Source organism: Chenopodium quinoa, unplaced genomic scaffold (genome assembly GCF_001683475.1).
Source record: "Chenopodium quinoa cultivar QQ74 unplaced genomic scaffold, ASM168347v1, whole genome shotgun sequence".
In the NCBI taxonomy this organism is placed as follows: domain Eukaryota; kingdom Viridiplantae; phylum Streptophyta; class Magnoliopsida; order Caryophyllales; family Amaranthaceae; genus Chenopodium; species Chenopodium quinoa.
Genome location: NW_018742770.1, coordinates 4,360,013 through 4,376,039, shown reverse-complemented (window position 1 = coordinate 4,376,039; position 16,027 = coordinate 4,360,013). Strand labels below are relative to the sequence as shown.

General features: G+C 34.4%; 3 protein-coding genes across 4 annotated transcripts; 1 reads left to right on the top strand and 2 right to left on the bottom strand.

Moving 5' to 3' along the window:
- Positions 1–15: 15 nt before the first annotated feature.
- Positions 16–5,848, bottom strand: LOC110724858 (isoprenylcysteine alpha-carbonyl methylesterase ICME-like). Its single transcript, XM_021904349.1, has 11 exons — positions 5,447–5,848; positions 4,233–4,309; positions 4,034–4,103; positions 3,693–3,773; positions 3,204–3,278; positions 2,976–3,077; positions 2,753–2,890; positions 2,031–2,096; positions 1,792–1,935; positions 1,606–1,696; positions 16–1,121 (listed from the first exon to the last, which is right to left on the bottom strand). The coding sequence occupies exons 1-11, from the start codon at positions 5,713–5,715 to the stop codon at positions 960–962; spliced, it is 1,275 nt and encodes a 424-aa protein (XP_021760041.1). The 5' UTR covers positions 5,716–5,848; the 3' UTR covers positions 16–959.
- A 2,415-nt stretch (positions 5,849–8,263) lies between these two features.
- LOC110724856 (transmembrane protein 33 homolog) lies at positions 8,264–12,865 on the top strand. Its single transcript, XM_021904348.1, has 9 exons — positions 8,264–8,592; positions 10,076–10,193; positions 10,277–10,389; positions 10,804–10,929; positions 11,009–11,129; positions 11,222–11,306; positions 12,030–12,143; positions 12,245–12,284; positions 12,422–12,865. The coding sequence occupies exons 1-9, from the start codon at positions 8,410–8,412 to the stop codon at positions 12,572–12,574; spliced, it is 1,053 nt and encodes a 350-aa protein (XP_021760040.1). The 5' UTR covers positions 8,264–8,409; the 3' UTR covers positions 12,575–12,865.
- A 126-nt stretch (positions 12,866–12,991) lies between these two features.
- LOC110724855 (putative F-box/FBD/LRR-repeat protein At5g62970) lies at positions 12,992–15,218 on the bottom strand. 2 transcript variants are annotated; one of them, XM_021904345.1, is made up of 4 exons: positions 15,152–15,218; positions 14,146–15,003; positions 13,913–14,056; positions 12,992–13,468 (listed from the first exon to the last, which is right to left on the bottom strand). In XM_021904345.1, exons 2-4 carry the CDS (start codon positions 14,887–14,889, stop codon positions 13,163–13,165), a joined length of 1,194 nt encoding a protein of 397 aa, XP_021760037.1. In that variant the 5' UTR covers positions 14,890–15,003; positions 15,152–15,218; the 3' UTR covers positions 12,992–13,162. The 2 variants fall into 2 exon arrangements, with proteins under 2 accessions (XP_021760037.1, XP_021760038.1); XM_021904346.1 differs by having other exon boundaries at positions 14,146–15,207.
- Between the last annotated feature and the right edge of the window lie 809 nt (positions 15,219–16,027).

Below are 16,027 nucleotides of genomic sequence, written 5' to 3'. Positions count from 1 at the left end.
TTAAGAATATTATTGTTTACACAAATGCCAAAGACAATGAAGATTGAATGCAAAAGTAAAAATGAACAAGGAAAGAAACGGTTACAAGTTGAAGTGTTGTTTCTTTCTTCAAAACTAACTGTTGGGTAGTTAAGTTGAATTTATCATTAATAATTTTTTTTTTTGAGGAAATAAAATTTTTACTATTTTGTCAATAACTGATTTCATCTCTCCTCACACACACACACACACACACAAAAAAAAAAAAACAAAAAAAAAAAATCATTTTAACCCATAATATATGTTCACCGTTGGTTCTTTTTGCCTATTAAACAAATTTTAAATCCAGTCAAAAGTTTTTCCTCAAAATAAAAATAAAAATAAAAAGTTTTTTTCTTAAGCTTGCTTGCCGAGTTGCCGCATTGAGGACTAGAAGACAACGGTTGGATATAAATCATAGTTTGCCGCCAATATTATGATTGAATGTTAAAAATAAACGGTCTAAATCTAAATGAGAGGTAATTACAACACTTTTGTTGCAGCTATTGTAAAATTATCAGGTTATAGACCTTATAGTATTGATTGATGATTGTCGTAACATGTTACCTGTAGGCGTACCAATTATTAAGTTTCTTCGTTCCAGGGCTCAAACCTATGAGCCTATATCTTTGGCAAGCATAGTGTGTTTAAAGCCATAAAGATGTATAGCAGTATAGAGTATATATCAACCATCAGTATTATGTTGAACTTGGATCATGAAATATAATTATACTCAATTCATCTGACACCAAAATTTACAAAATTTCGTTAAGCTAACAAATAATTGTAAACTACATTACCAATAAATGATGGACTAAATAAAGAATGCAATAAGCTCCTAATCCTGTACAGAAGAAATTATAACTGACAGTAACAAAGAATGGGTATGTGGCACACCAATAAGCCATGGAAGTTGATGCCCGATTTGAGAAGAAGAAAGTCTAGAAAGGGCTTATTTGACCGGCTAACTTCACCAATATCTCAGGGACTAGGCGTCTCATGGGTGAAGAATTTGCATCCCTCATCAGAGCTTCCTCATCATCTGCGTGTATGACAGAAACCAAATGCTCAAACAGCTCATCTTTACCGCCTCTTAATGGATCCTGCATCATTAATAGTATCGTGTTAAGGAATCACATGGTTGCTTAAAACTCACACACACACGACTCGTTATAAAATATTTTTTTGTGACTAAGCATAGGTTCTGTTACCATGCTTTTTGTTTAAAGCTATACAGGATTTCTGGAATTTATTGAGAAACAGAGAACACACTGAAAGATGGGGAAAAAAGTGATTTGTTGTTGATCCAGATTTGGGTCAGGTACACTGAATAGAATGGGCTTATTCTTCAGAAAAAGCTTCCAATTGTTTATTCATATTAGTGTTCATTAAAGTTTAGTCGTATACAGTATGATTGGTATAAACCAGGGGATAAGTATAAGCCATGCACAGAGTGGACTCATACATCCACTCTGCGCCAATTTTCCCCCAAAAATGCCCTCCAATTTGGATAGGGAAATGCCATGTACTTGGAAAAAATGCGCCAGTACATTAAGTATGACAAACAAAAGGACTGAAAGTTTCAACCTGAACAAACATATCAGTATGAGTTTTCCCTTCATATAAAATCAGATCAGCATGACCACCAGCATTTTTGAGAGTATCTGCAAAATTTTCACTGCACACAAAGACGATCAATAGCGAAGAGTCAATGTACAATTGTACAGTCGTCAACAACAAATCACACTAATAATGCTTGAAGATATTATAGACCTGGCTACTGAAGGAATGGACTTGTCTTCAGTTCCATGAAAAAGAATGAAAGGGGGCAACAATGAAACGGCCTTTGCAATGCTTTTATCCTGTACCCGAAGCTCAGGAGAATACTTCTTCAGAGAACTTTCTCCTTCCATAATGCTGAAAGGGCATCCAGTATCCATTACATTATTGATGTCAAAACAGAAACAGAAAAATAAATTAAATAAAGTATAGAAAGCTTAAATTATAAATACCTCAAAAATATGGATCGATAGAGACCTCGATTGTTAAAGTGATCAACCAGATTCACCAAGTTAAACCTACTCCCAAGATTCAAAGGAGATTGTTAGATAAAATGAAAGACATTCATATTATCTGGCAAAAAAAATGAATCTGTGAAAATAAAAGAATTCTATCACCACAATTTTTATTCCTAACCAGATTAACAGGTAGACATACTCTACTAGTCTACTGTGAATCCAACTAGTTGCTTAAAAATTAAACTAAGGAATTAGTAGAGTTCAAAATGTCATGTAATAGACCAGATAGCTCTACCCGAAATTAAGCACAAATAACAGTAAATTAAGGCTGAAAGCTTGAATGTTTGATTGTGGTTGAACGATAATAAGGGAGGCTACAAATCTCCTAGCAACTTGAGGTTGCAACTCTCTTAAGTTTCCTCACTTTAATTTCTGCCTAATCTCACTACTAAGTTTACTACCCTATTTATGCTCAAGACATCTAAGACTAAAGATGGATACATGTGATCTAGAATCGTCATATTTACAAATTTGCAATAATGCAACATATGCCATAAAACAATTCCAGTGAGCTAGTTAGAACAACCACTATGGGCCAACACAATTTCAATAAAATGTAATCAGCATTTAGGAAGCAGAACATTAGAAGCATTGAAGTGACTTGAAAATGATCAAGAAATGACCACTAAATTGTAAAATTTTAGATCAGTGCATACCCGCCAGATAAAGAAAAATAAGTTTTTATCTGTGAAACACTCCAAGAACAGCTCTCTCCTTGTGACTCTCTGATTGCCTGTTCCAAGAGAGCACAAGCTGATATATGTGCACCAGCTGATTGCCCAACGAGATAGATTCTGTGTCCACAAAAGGAAGAAATAATTAATGATATGACAAGAAGCAAAACTTGACAAATTTTAAATAGAATTTTAAGTCAAATACCTATCAGGATCACCTCCAACAGCGGCAATATTATTACAAACAAATGAGATGCCCTGGGAAACATCTTTAATCATGTCACTGATGGTTCCTTGAGGGAAATTTCTGCATAATAAGTTTGGTAGTATGAATATCTCATGATCATCAATCATGTTAGAAACGTCTAAAAAATAAATGAAAAAAAGACACACATGCACAAAGTTAACACATAAGAGCAATAAGCTATAATACCTATAGTCAAGGCTGGCCACTATGATGTCTCTTTCTGCCAATTGTAATCCAAGAAGGGAGCCCCACGCTTTGTACCTAAATCGGTAAGAAGAGAAAGAGATTAAAGAATACTTAAGAAAGCACACGTGAAATATCCCAACCAGTAATTACTTTAGACAAGCTTGAATGATTCAAACAACAATATAATTTTTTGAAAAACTAAAAAATTTTTGTAGCAGGGTCTCAATGTTCCATCTCATGAAATTGGATAGTAATAGAGCTAGTACGCATGAAATACTTCTAAGATCCATTTGTTTGTTAGACGAAAACACAAGAGCTATCAATAAGAGCATAAATCATGACCCTTCTGCAATTTCGATTCAAACCTTTACTGATACAGACACTTGAACTAATGTTGTTACCAAAACAACAGAGAAATTCCTCTTCCAACAAAAAATAATCATAACAATAAAGATATAACCCAAAGTGAGTTCTAGACAAATTACTCACCCAATAATCCAGGCTCCCCCAGTGACAAATATCACAACTGGTTTCTTTCCATCAGGACCCATTGGTAAATAAAGATCTAGCCTGCATTATGACAATCACATCCGTATGACAACAGAGTAGTAAGAACCTATACATATATAGGTGAATAAAAAAGAGATTTAATTAGGATAAAGAGTAATAAAGCACAGTCCTAAGCTTCATTTATCTAAGATGACCTCTACTGTACTTACAGAACAAAATGATTCCTAACATTGTTGGCATGTGTCTTACAAGAGTCAAAAGTCTCACAAGTCACCACCAAAGACAAACAACAACACAAAGTGAAGAGACTGAAGACATACCTATTTCTTGGTTGATCTCCATAAATAATACTACGATGTACTTGGTTGGAAAAGTAGTAACTATATACCACTGCACAAAGAATGATTGAAGTTCATTATAATAATATTACAAAAATATAATAAGTAATGTTAAGTGTAAACACTTGCAATTTACTAGAAATAACCTGATTGCTGCATTTACTCAAAACAATCAACTTACCTTGAAGAAAACCAGGTAAGAGTAGCATGGCATAACAGAGAAGAGCAAGTAGTCTAGTGATCCAGCGGTAGCCTACCCTGAACGAGCAAATGATTAGACACCAAAACAACTACTCAAGTAAAGAAAAAAAGCTCAAAATTCAATTCAAACATGCATATCAATAACATGAAAGTCATACCAAGTACAAGATAGTAACAACCAGAACTTGAAACAACAAATCGAGCCCAAATAAGAAGGCATCCTCTCGGAAGTTTATTTATCATTGAACTATTTTTTTATATTCCATATCCAATAATCATGACAATCAAGCACCATTGTTTGACTTTCAAATTAGCTTAAGTTAAACTTAACGACGAGACTTATTATCGTTTTTTGCATGTCCCTGGAACTTTAGAGTTAGTGCAAATTCGCCTAATTTATGACCAACCATCCGATCGGTTATGTAAATGGGCAAGTGAAGTTATCATTGCTTCTAAGTGAAACACCACACCATTTAAAAAGCCTTATTATATCGAAAAGGAAACACACACACACACTGGTAGTGAATTAGTGATCAACTGAACATGCCTCTAATGAAAACTTTCCATTATCACACATCTTTTCTCCATTCAGTTGTACACTACCTTCACTACAAGTACCAACTTTCATATTTCCCCAATTCTCCAAAGCACGACAATTTATCCAAAGAACACCAAGATGTCTATTCACTTAAAATACCTATGTTAGCACATAACCATGGCCTTATGTATCTCTTCCATTCACCAACTTCACACCAATACATGTTTACTGAAACATACTCATAGGCATATCACATAGCCTTATTTACCAGTATGAAAACCATAATTCTCTTGTTGTCTCAATACACAACCAAATATTTGAACCACTTCACAGGAAAAATCAATCATATATTCACAAAATTACCCAAAAATCATGCAATTGAAAAAACTCTTATTAGCAAGAGTAGTCCAGGACCCACATACACACAATAACATGTTACATACTTACATGGTCACAATCCCTCGTAAAATCACAACTAACACTGAATAATAGAATAAGTGAATATAATAGCAACATTATAAATGCTAACCCGTGACAACTTTTTCCGGACATTACAAGATAGTAAAACGTAATCTAAGACAATCCCATTAAATTAAATACAGAAAACAAACAATTCATCAAAATCAATAAATTTAAAAAATATGGAAAAAAAATACCCAAGATAGCGAAGAAGCTTGAAACTAAGACCGGTAATCAGGTAAGTCTCAGCAGCAGCATGCTCAAAATACTGCCGAAACGACGATTGCCTTGACAATGATTTGTTCCCAATACCGGAAATTCTCCGGCGGTGACGGTCAATTAGCGGTTCACGGTCACCCATTTCGCTTCTTTCTCTCTCCTCTTTTTCTTCGAAGGTGGTTGTTTTGTTATTACCAAAAATGGAAACTTTTTCAGACCCCTCAAACGACGCCGTATCAGACTCCATTTTCGAAGTTTAGCAGAGAAACGAAACCCAGGAAAATGGATCGATTTTATAGGAAGGGAAAAAAAAAAAGGACGAATCTTGTTTGAGCGAATCAATAGCTGTATTTTTTTGTGGGTCCAAATTAATTTTCGTGAAAAAATAAAAAAAAATTCTTCGTATGTTTTTTGAGAGAGAGTTTTTGTGTGGGGCACGTGGAGGTGGGGCCATTGTGTGGAGACGTGTGATCATTGCAAGCCAAAAAAAAAAAACAAAAAAAAAAAAAAACTTGAAAGCAAAAGCAAAATTGTTGAAGGCAATTCTAGAGAAGTTGAGGGTGTGATCTATAATCTATTCATACCACTCATAAAGTTTTTGAATCTTGAAGATTTGTTTGTAGCCAAGTTTTATAAAGTTATATTAAGTTATAAGCTTGTATGTGCTTTGTATTTGTGTTGGACTTCTATTTGTGTTAATTGCACGTGTATTGTATACAATTAAGTTTGGTGTGTTTTTTCTTGTGAAAATAAACCTTAATGGAAACTCATTGGGCATGTGATTCTTTTACTCTTCACTTTCACTCCCAAATAATCTTGTGCACTAATCTAAGTCAGATTGATCTATGATCTCTAAATCATTATATAGAAAAAACAAGAATTGTATACATATAACTTTATATTAAGCCTTTTAATTTACAAAACTTAGGAAGTGATTTAAGAGTATTAGTTAAAAGCAAACCTAAGGGCTTGTTCTCATTTACTGAACTCAGCTGAACTAAACTGAACTGAACTGAATTGAGCTGAACTGAGTTGAACTGAACTGAACTGAACTGAACTGAATATTTTATAAGAGACAGAAATTAGGAGCTGAACTGAACTGAACTGAACTAAGCTGAACTGAACTGAAATGAATATTTTATAAGAGAAGGAAATTAGGAGCTGAACTGAACTGAACTGAGCTGAATTGAACTGAACTGAATTTCAACGTAAGAGAACATGCCCTAAATCACTATATACTTTTTGGGTAGAGGGAGAGGGGTATACCATAAACCCAATAAGTATTTTGTTCTTATTTTGATAATTGTTTTTATTTAATCATCAATTAAAGAACTAAACTAATCTTAAATTAGTTGGATATATGATATATCCGAGTGTATATAACAAATTTTAGACATAGGGGTTCCAGCATTGGCTTTGGGGTCTTTGGTTGGTTTCTCAAAGGATGCTTTTAAAAAAAATAAAAAATAAAAATAAAAAGGAGTAAAAGTTAAGCATGACAACGAAATAGTATGTAGCTTTAGCAATGTTCCAATGTAGCATGCTTCCATAAACAAAACTCATGCAGATTTACTGAAAAGGAGGAGTAATCAGACCACTGACGACACCCATTATAAATCCCACCGCTCCATGTCCATTTCTTGTTTTCTATACCTAATATTATTATGACATACTTGTAATTAACTTCGAAAAAACTTTATGTACACTAACTTGAAAAGTATTGGAATTTGTTGTTGAAGCTACTAAAAAATCTATAATTGAAAAGTAGCTTGCGGGATGTTTATGTAAAATAAGTTGATGAAATTGGATTCTAAAATGCATAATGATATGGTAGTTAGTGGTCTATACTCTAGGTCAGGTAGCCAACTTTGAAGTTGATCTAATTCGTGAGTGTAACATGGTACCTTGATGCATGGTACGGTAGTTATCGATCTATACTCTAAGAGTCTAAGTCAAGTGCGATATTGTTAGACTTAGAGTCCGTGGGGTGATTTGGAGCTCAAATTAGAGCCCAATTATATAATCCAATTTTTAGACTACTTAGAGGTGAGTTTTGAGAGACCGTAGAAATTTGATCATCGCATTTGCTCATCAAAAGCTATTTTACGTAGGCTCGACTCATGTCTAACTTTATAAGTAATCAAAATTTAATGGCCTTCTAAACTCAAAAAAGAAGAAACACACGTTCTACTCATACATAAGTTTAAGGGATCAAATAAGATAATGAGTAAATCTAATGCCAGTATATATATGTTAAAGGCTTTTAGGAAACAAATTTAGAAAGATGTTCAAACACATACTAATTAACACATGAATGTCTACAAAGGTATAAAGAAAAAAAATTCTGTTTAAATTACTATAATTACTTGCTACCTATAATGTATATCGAAATATCGCCTTTTATTAATTTTGTTCTAAACATGTCAGAAAACACAATGAGCATAGAAAAAAGGTCTTTCACTCGTGAAATATTGGACTCCACCTAATCATGAAAGTTTAAGATCTTTACACAATGAGTGTTGTTTAATTTTAAGTTAAAGAAATCCAAACTCGAAATCATCATAATCAAATATCATATAAAAATCCGTCATTTAATCTCAAAAATTTTAACTCCATCTATATCCGAAAGTTTAAAATTTTTATCAAACCTCACCGGACCAACCCGTTTGACAATCCTAATAACCTAGTAATCACACTTTGAACGGATCAACCATTCAACCCCCTCCATGAATCCATGAGTCCAACCCCTCAAGCCCATCGAAGTTGCTCAAAGTCCAAATTTCAGATTCAGTTCCCTTCTATTCTATTTATCTCTTCTTTTCCCTTAACTCAGAAGAGAGAGAAAGAGAGAGAGGTCGTGAGTCAACTGCGAACAGCAAAAAAATCACTCTTTCACCATAATTTCTAGTAGAATCTCAAATTTTGTGGAAAATTAATAATAATGGGAGAGGAAGATGAAGGTGTTGATGCGCAAAAGTTGAAAAGAATCGCAGCAGCTTCATACGATTATGAGAGAGATCCCAGATGGGCTGATTATTGGTCCAACATTCTCATCCCCCCTAATATGGCTTCGCGTTCTGATGTTGTTGATCATTTCAAGCGCAAATTCTACCAGCGTTACATCGTATATACTTATACCCCTTTTCAATTTTAATCAAATTATTCAATTTTCATGTTTTTGATTCTTTATACTATGTTTAATTTTCAATTAGAGTAGTTTTTAGTTTGTGGGTATTGTACAATTTGATGTTTTGGGTGATGGGTTTGCTTAATTTAAAGGGTTTTGTTTCATATACTGGCTTTTGGTTGCTGGAGTTTCATAATTTGATGGTTTTATGGTTAAAGTTTGTGCCTTTGTTTGGATTTGGATGCTATTGTGTTCTGTAATTTGATTTTGGTTTATTGGTAATCCCTAATTTTTTGGGGCGTTTGTGGTTTGTGTGCTGATTTTATTTTTACTATTTTTGGATGCTGATCATACTCAAAAATCGATTGGTTGAAGTTGGCAGAATCATGGGTTTTTAGTGAACCTTTGAATTTCAACATGTATAATTAGCTTGAGTTTAATCATGTAAGGGGTTAAAGATGGCGTAGATTTGTTCATTCAGTTACTCATAATTGTCCTTCTATTGTTCATAGCAAACTTCGAAATCGACTTTTGAGTTGCTTTTGATGAAACTACTTGCGTAATTCTCAATTTGTATCCTTTCTTGTGAGCTAGGTTATTTGGTGTATGACGACCTCTTTTATACTTAAATGACATTCTTTTTTATGTTTAGATGTTCCAATAAAGCACTTGATGATAACATCATATTCAATTGGAAAATTACTGGTGATCATGGAGGTCAAATGTTTTCAATTGTTCGTGGGATTCATGTCTTGACTAGAAATTGTTGGCATAGCCATGAACAATGGGTTTAAAGAGTGGTATTAATTTTGGGGGTCAAAAGGTCAAATGTTTTCAATTATTCGTGGTATTTATATCTTGACTTGAACTTGTTGGCATAGCCATGAACAATGGGCTTAGAGAGTGGGATTAATATTAAAGCTTTCTTAACAATTGTCAAAGTTGCCTAATGAAGAAAAATTAAAGGAAATATATACAAGGAGCCTCCCAGTGAATAAGGCATAGCAAGAAAAATTATAGAATTGCTGTTCAGGTTGTCTTATTCTATCATGCCATATCTTAGTTACATTGTCGAGTATACTTTGGGCCATTAAAATATTTAGCAGTTTATCTATTTTTTGTCTTTGCTTTTGGGCTTGACATTGGTTAAGTATATGAATTCTTTCTTTGCGCTATGATGGGTCCTACTAATAAGGAGGTATATGAATTACATAATGTAGAGTTGTTGTACTAACAATATAGGATAAGCTTGATGAGTTTTTTTGCTATCTGTGGTGCTTTGTCTTATAGAAAAATAACTTTTGCTTTAAATAAATATGAACTTAATTTTTTCTTTCTGCTGCTGCTATGTACACTGTATCTGTTATATACATGAAAAATCTGTCATATTCCTGCATCTTGCGTATATGGTCTTTTATTATTCTTTAGTTACCTATTGTTGTCCAGTCTTGATGTTTTTTGGATGCTACTGCATTGCCAGGATCCTGGTCTTATTGTTGAGCCAATGTCTTCAACTGGTTCCTCTCAGCCAGTGAAACCATCATCTTCATCATCAGCATCAACACCTACAAGCGATCAAGTGAGATCTCGTAGCTCTGGTATGCTATGAAAGAAGTACTGGTAGATACTTTACATCCATCAAAAGTCATGTACATACACTGATAGTTCCTTTCATTTTCAGGCACTAGTACTAGAACCTCTGGATCTGGAACATCAACAACTCCCAGTCCTGGTCCAGCTCCAACTGCAATGCGCTGGGATAAGCAAACCATACAATTTTCTGTGAATGCCTGGGTATGCAAATTACTCAAAGGTCATTAAAATGTGTGTACCTTGTGTACAGACACATCAGGCTACTTCATGTTGCCAATATGTTAATTATCTTCCCTTCTGAAGTCAGAATTATAAAAGGGATCAGCTATATACGTTCACTTAGTTGATTTGTTGGTTATCTTGTTCCATATCTGCTTCTCTTAATTATATGCTGGTCCTTAATGCTAGAAATAAAAGTTAGCATGATACTTTATACATTGCAAATTTTGAAAAAAATCAAATATTGCCTGACATTTGAAACCATGGAGGCATCTGTATTTGAGAAAGATTACTTAACAGTAATACAGTGCTTTTATTTTCTGACATGAAGCTTAACTATTTTTAATTGCAGTGTCTATTTGGTAATATTATATACATTTTGCCCTTTCTTTGCAGGTGTTTGTCTTAGCCTTACTTTCAACCCTTCCCCTTATTCCTGCAAATCTTTCAAACAGGGCTTTTCGCCTATCTTTACTGGGCACTGCATGTTCATCATTATATTCTTTGTACTCACTATATGGGGTAAGCATATTTCAGTTTCCTCTCCTTTACTATATCTGTTTAATTACTCTATCTAATTCTCTGTTTGACTACTCTGCAGACCCCCAGGGCATGGAATATGCAGGCTGTTCAAATGTGGTTGCAGTCAATACTTGCAACGAAGGACTTTATTTACTTCATTTACTCCCTCATGTTTGTTACATCAAACTATTGCCTCCGGTGTGAGTGTCTGTTTATTGTTTGTTCATTAATGCACACATGTATGTTGCTATTACAGTTTCACCTGACGTGCTAATGTCAAAATATCTCGCAGTTGCTTTAATTCCCATTCTCTGCCGATCGCTAGAACATGTTGCCAAGTTTCTCAGGCGTAATTTCAGCAGTTCTACTCTATACAAGTAGGGAATTTTCATCTTCGCACTGGATTCATTGAATGTGTGCTAGTTTATCTGAATTGTATGGCTTAAGATTGGGTACAACCAAGCAGCTTGAGTTTATTGACACTTAATCTTGCTGATAAAGATTCAGAGCGTCAAAGGTTATAGTTAAGTTTAGGTTTGATTCATGCATTCATGTTATTGGTTTTCACTAAAGGATGCTAGACCAAAAACAAAGCAATAGGTCATCTGATCTGTGGATGGTTTGGTGGTTTTATACATTTTATTGTTTGATACTTTGAGCCCTTATTTGAGGAAAAGCATGATTTTATTTGTTTATGCTGAAGTTCAACTGAGGTTATGTGTTAGTTTTTGCCTTCTTAGATGTGGTGCAAGGCTTTCTCTTGTAGCATTGTTACATACAAAGTATATTTGTGGGGTCATGACAAGTTTTTATTGCTTAAGCTTTTGTGATTGCTGCTTGACAAGCGATAACACCTCATTGAAATTTATCTAAATCACTAAAAGTAGCCTGCATTGAAGTAACTTTATCATCAGCTTGATTTTATAGGTTATGTATTATGTTCAATCTAACTTACTTTACATGGATCATTACTGCTTTTCTAGTATTCCTGGACCAAATCATAATCATTTGTAGATTGTGGTGGTTCTAGAGTGTAAAGAGTTGAATTGATTGTTTTTTGGATGAAACTTTTCTCATTTAAATTTGTTGTTTCTTAACAGAAAATACTTGGAAGAGCTTTGCGTATGGGTGGAATCTAATGTAACCACCCTCAGCATATTGTCCTCACATGCTGAGGTTGGACTTGGTTTCCTTCTCATCATCTCCTTATTCTCGTGAGTTAGCTTTTCTTTTCATCACTTTCCCCCTTGTCAATTTCTCCATTCTATCTCTCATCCTATTCTGTTAACCAATAACCTTGCTTATATCCTTGCAGATGGCAGCGCAACTTCATCCAAATTTTCATGTACTGGCAGGTATGTTAAATTTGTAATTGTACTTGGTATAACATTTAAACACTTATATCTTTGGGTGGGGAGCCATGCTTAGCTTGCCTCCGCATACTTGTAAATTTGTAATGGAAGCTAACAATGTGCCTGAATTCTTGATGCAGCTGTTGAAGCTCATGTATCATGCCCCTGTTACCGCTGGTTATCATCAAAGTGTATGGACTAAGATAGGAAGGAGCGTCTCCCCTGTCATTCATCGCTATGCTCCATTCCTTGACACACCCATTTCTGTCATTCAAAGATGGTGGCTCAGGTAGACCTGATGATTGTTGATAGTATATCGTCTAAAGATTTTAAGTTCTTCCAGAGGCTTGATGACATGCAAGGATGAGGATTGAAGGAGCCAACCTAGTTAGATCGTGTGAAGGATTTTTTTTTTTAAAAAAATTTTGAGGGATCAATGGCTAGAATTTCTCTTTCTTAACACTACATTATCCTACCTTGATTGACTGACTTTAGATGTACTATTTTTGGGTAAGTTTTGGAATACGAGTACTAGTCTTTGATGAGAAATTTAACATACAGAATAGTCTTGAGATTTTACGACATTGATTGAAGCATTTGTTGGTTTCACCTTGCATTAATTTTTTGTAACCTACATGTTTCTACGATGGCTGTAAAGTCTCAACAGAAGATGTTCATCCAATAATTCATTCCTGTAAGATAGAATGATATTTCTGTAAAATTTGAGCTTTGATAATCTAGTCAATTTCAATTTTCAACCCAAAATGGAAAATGATTCACAAAAATCCCACACAAGACTTCCCAAGTACTTGCAACAAACTACAATTTATAGCTACGCATCATATTCTTCTAACCAGTACAAGTAATTAAGATTAGTGTGATCAAGTAATTAACGACCATATCTCCTCACTACTGGAACGCTTTATAACAAGTTTTGCACCATTTGGAACTTTATCTCCGAGCTTCCTAGCACGGATGGCGGCATCTTCATTCAGCTCCATAGACCACAATGAGGTCACATCCAAAATTACTTCACTGAGAATAACAGAATTCGCCAACACATATGTGATAAGTTCATCATCAAGGCGACTTCCATAGTAACCAAAAACCTCTAAAGTCTTTAAGCATCGGAGAGGGCATCCTTCACGCTTATGAAATTCCCATGAGGGCTGACCTGAACCCTCAAGCTACAATAAAAAAAGAGGTGTATAGAGTTAATAAAATCACAGCATTTGACAAACGATCCAACAAATTAATGAATGACTAAGTAGTCAGATACATATATAACGAATGGAGAAAAAAAAAAAAGGGGAAAGAGAGGTCGTAAGTAAAGCAAAAACAGAAATGTTCAACTATTGGGACACATTTTATAGGAAAATGTCCAAACGTAGATGGATAAAGGGAGTAATTTCACAAAAAAGAGAAAGATCATATTCGATGTGTGGTGAACAAGATAATGACAGCAACAATGTAAGTAAAGATTTGCGAATATTGCTCAAGGCAATACAATGGATAATAAGCTAGAAGAAACTGATTATTCAAGCTGTATTAGATCAATGTCACAACATATAATTAAACTCTTAACATCACTAACCAAAAGCATGAGCAAAGGGAAGGGAAGGGTGACTTGCCTTCAGAGTCAGTTTCTGCAGGATAGGACAAGCCTTAATCAGAGGGATCCATCCGAGGAGGGATTCGTTAAAATCAGCCAAAACATACAGCTCAAGATGCTTCAGATCTGGGAAGGCAGGTGAGTGCTCAATCGCTAGATTATTCTGCATAAAAAGAAGTCAACAGTAAGCATACACATAAACACAGAAGCTGCAATAGCACAAGACATGTTGAATAGAATAACAAAGCTAACCCCATGAATAAAGCGCATCCGCAGTTGTAGATACTTCAATTGTGAAAGATATATTGCCAAAGGTTCAAAAGCATATGCTACTTTGACATGCCTATCACCACCAACAGATAGCTCCAAAAATGAGGAGGCACTTCGAATATTGAACTCAATAGGGTCACCAAAATATGTTAACGACAAGAGCTTTGGAGCAGATACATCAATTGTTTGCATTTTAAAGCAGTATAAAACTGTTAAATGCTTCAAAGGTAGTGACAAGGAAGCAGAGGTTACACTAGTTAAAATTTCTGAAAACTCGAGCCACAGATTCTCAAGGAGCTGGCAGGAATCCAAAAGAAGCGTCACAGTTTCATTTGAAACATTAACATAATTTAGATGCAGAGATTTTAGGGTAGGCTTAAAGTCAACTGTGTATAGATACTTAGGAGGTAAGAAGCTTTTATTACCAGGACGTCTTCGGTAGATCAACAATGCAGGAAAAAAGTCTAATTCGAGCTTATTGAGTTCCCTAGCCGTTGCAAAATTCACCCACTTATCAATATCAAATTTGCAAAGATTATCCAAATCAAATTTTATCCTCATTTCATCAATATCACCCAGAGATTGTTCCAAGACACGATTCACAAAGCTAATAAAACAACATCTTTCCCAGTCAACTATCTCATCCTTGCTCATCGAAACTTTGATCCTCTTCATCGCCCTTGAATCTTCGAAGTTCAGCTTGGGAACATACTTCCGCAAGCACATCCATCTGTGGGAAAGAATACAAGTTTGAACAGCTTCCTTTATTGTCAGAAACGACAATATAAGCCCCAAAACTTGATTGGGAAGCTTACTCAGACAATCATTTGTCTCGTAATCCTGAGTGGTTGTAATTGAAACATAAGATTAAAATCAAAACCACAAGATCAAACAAGAAAGGATAACTTCAAACGAGTAGACGCTGCACGCAAATGCCATCAAAGTAGCACTATAGACAAGTACATGATATGAGGGGGAAAAAATGCACCTTTTGGGATTCATAAACTGGCCTTGCTTAAAACTTGTCCATCAAAACACGAAACTAACACCACCAAGGTAAGATTGTGCTGTTAATACAACCTATGAATGCACACAATAAAACAGGTCCTCCATCAAAACCATTCGGATTAAAATCATACTTGAGAGACACATTAAAGCCTTTAGAAGCTAAATTATGATTATATTCATAAGACTTTAGAAGCAAAAGCACCATTATATTCACAAGACTTTAGAAACTAAATCTGCTACTTTGTAAGTTATACTATCAAAAACCAACTACTAAATAGTTGTATCAAAGAATAAATTTGACGCTGGTTCATAAAAATCATTAGTAATTCAATGAGAAATAAAAATATGAATGATTGAGCTATAATATTAAAATAATTCATACCCTAAGGTGCTCGTTTACATACAATTAGTGGCGGATCATGAATTTGGGGAACAGGGTACCAACACAGCAAAATATATTAAAGTAATTCAATAAAAAAAAAAATTACATTATTCATATTACAAATCCTATCATGAAAACTTAAAATTAAGGAACTCATACTTGAAAGTTAAATTTTTTTTAATTTGGGAGATTGGAGCCTTAAAATTCTTCTGAGCTTAAGAATATCTACGTGATTTGGTGATTGAAAAATGGTAGCAACAAAATTCCATAATTGAGAAATTATAACCAAAAGTTGAACAAACCACCTTCAAAGAATCCTAAATTGACTATAATCAAAATCAAAATCAAAATCAAATTAACAAAACCCTAGTGAAATTGAACTTCGATGATTAAAAATTTACCTCAGAAGCCGTTTCAATGATAGAGAGAGGGTAACTCAAACTCGGAGAAAAGGGATTATTAATGTGTATTTTT

Coding starts and splice junctions, on each gene's coding strand:
- LOC110724855 (XM_021904345.1), bottom strand. CDS start 14,889: ATGTGCTTGCGGAAGTATGTTCCCAAGCTGAACTTCGAAGATTCAAGG. Junction 14,057..14,145: donor GGATGCGCTTTATTCATGGG/GTTAGCTTTGTT, acceptor CTTTTTATGCAG/AATAATCTAGCGATTGAGCA. Junction 13,469..13,912: donor TGCAGAAACTGACTCTGAAG/GCAAGTCACCCT, acceptor TTTTTATTGTAG/CTTGAGGGTTCAGGTCAGCC.
- LOC110724856 (XM_021904348.1), top strand. CDS start 8,410: ATGGGAGAGGAAGATGAAGGTGTTGATGCGCAAAAGTTGAAAAGAATC. Junction 10,194..10,276: donor AGTGAGATCTCGTAGCTCTG/GTATGCTATGAA, acceptor TTTCATTTTCAG/GCACTAGTACTAGAACCTCT. Junction 11,307..12,029: donor AGCAGTTCTACTCTATACAA/GTAGGGAATTTT, acceptor GTTTCTTAACAG/AAAATACTTGGAAGAGCTTT.
- LOC110724858 (XM_021904349.1), bottom strand. CDS start 5,715: ATGGAGTCTGATACGGCGTCGTTTGAGGGGTCTGAAAAAGTTTCCATT. Junction 3,774..4,033: donor GGAGATCAACCAAGAAATAG/GTATGTCTTCAG, acceptor GTCATAATGCAG/GCTAGATCTTTATTTACCAA. Junction 1,697..1,791: donor TCCATTCCTTCAGTAGCCAG/GTCTATAATATC, acceptor CTTTGTGTGCAG/TGAAAATTTTGCAGATACTC.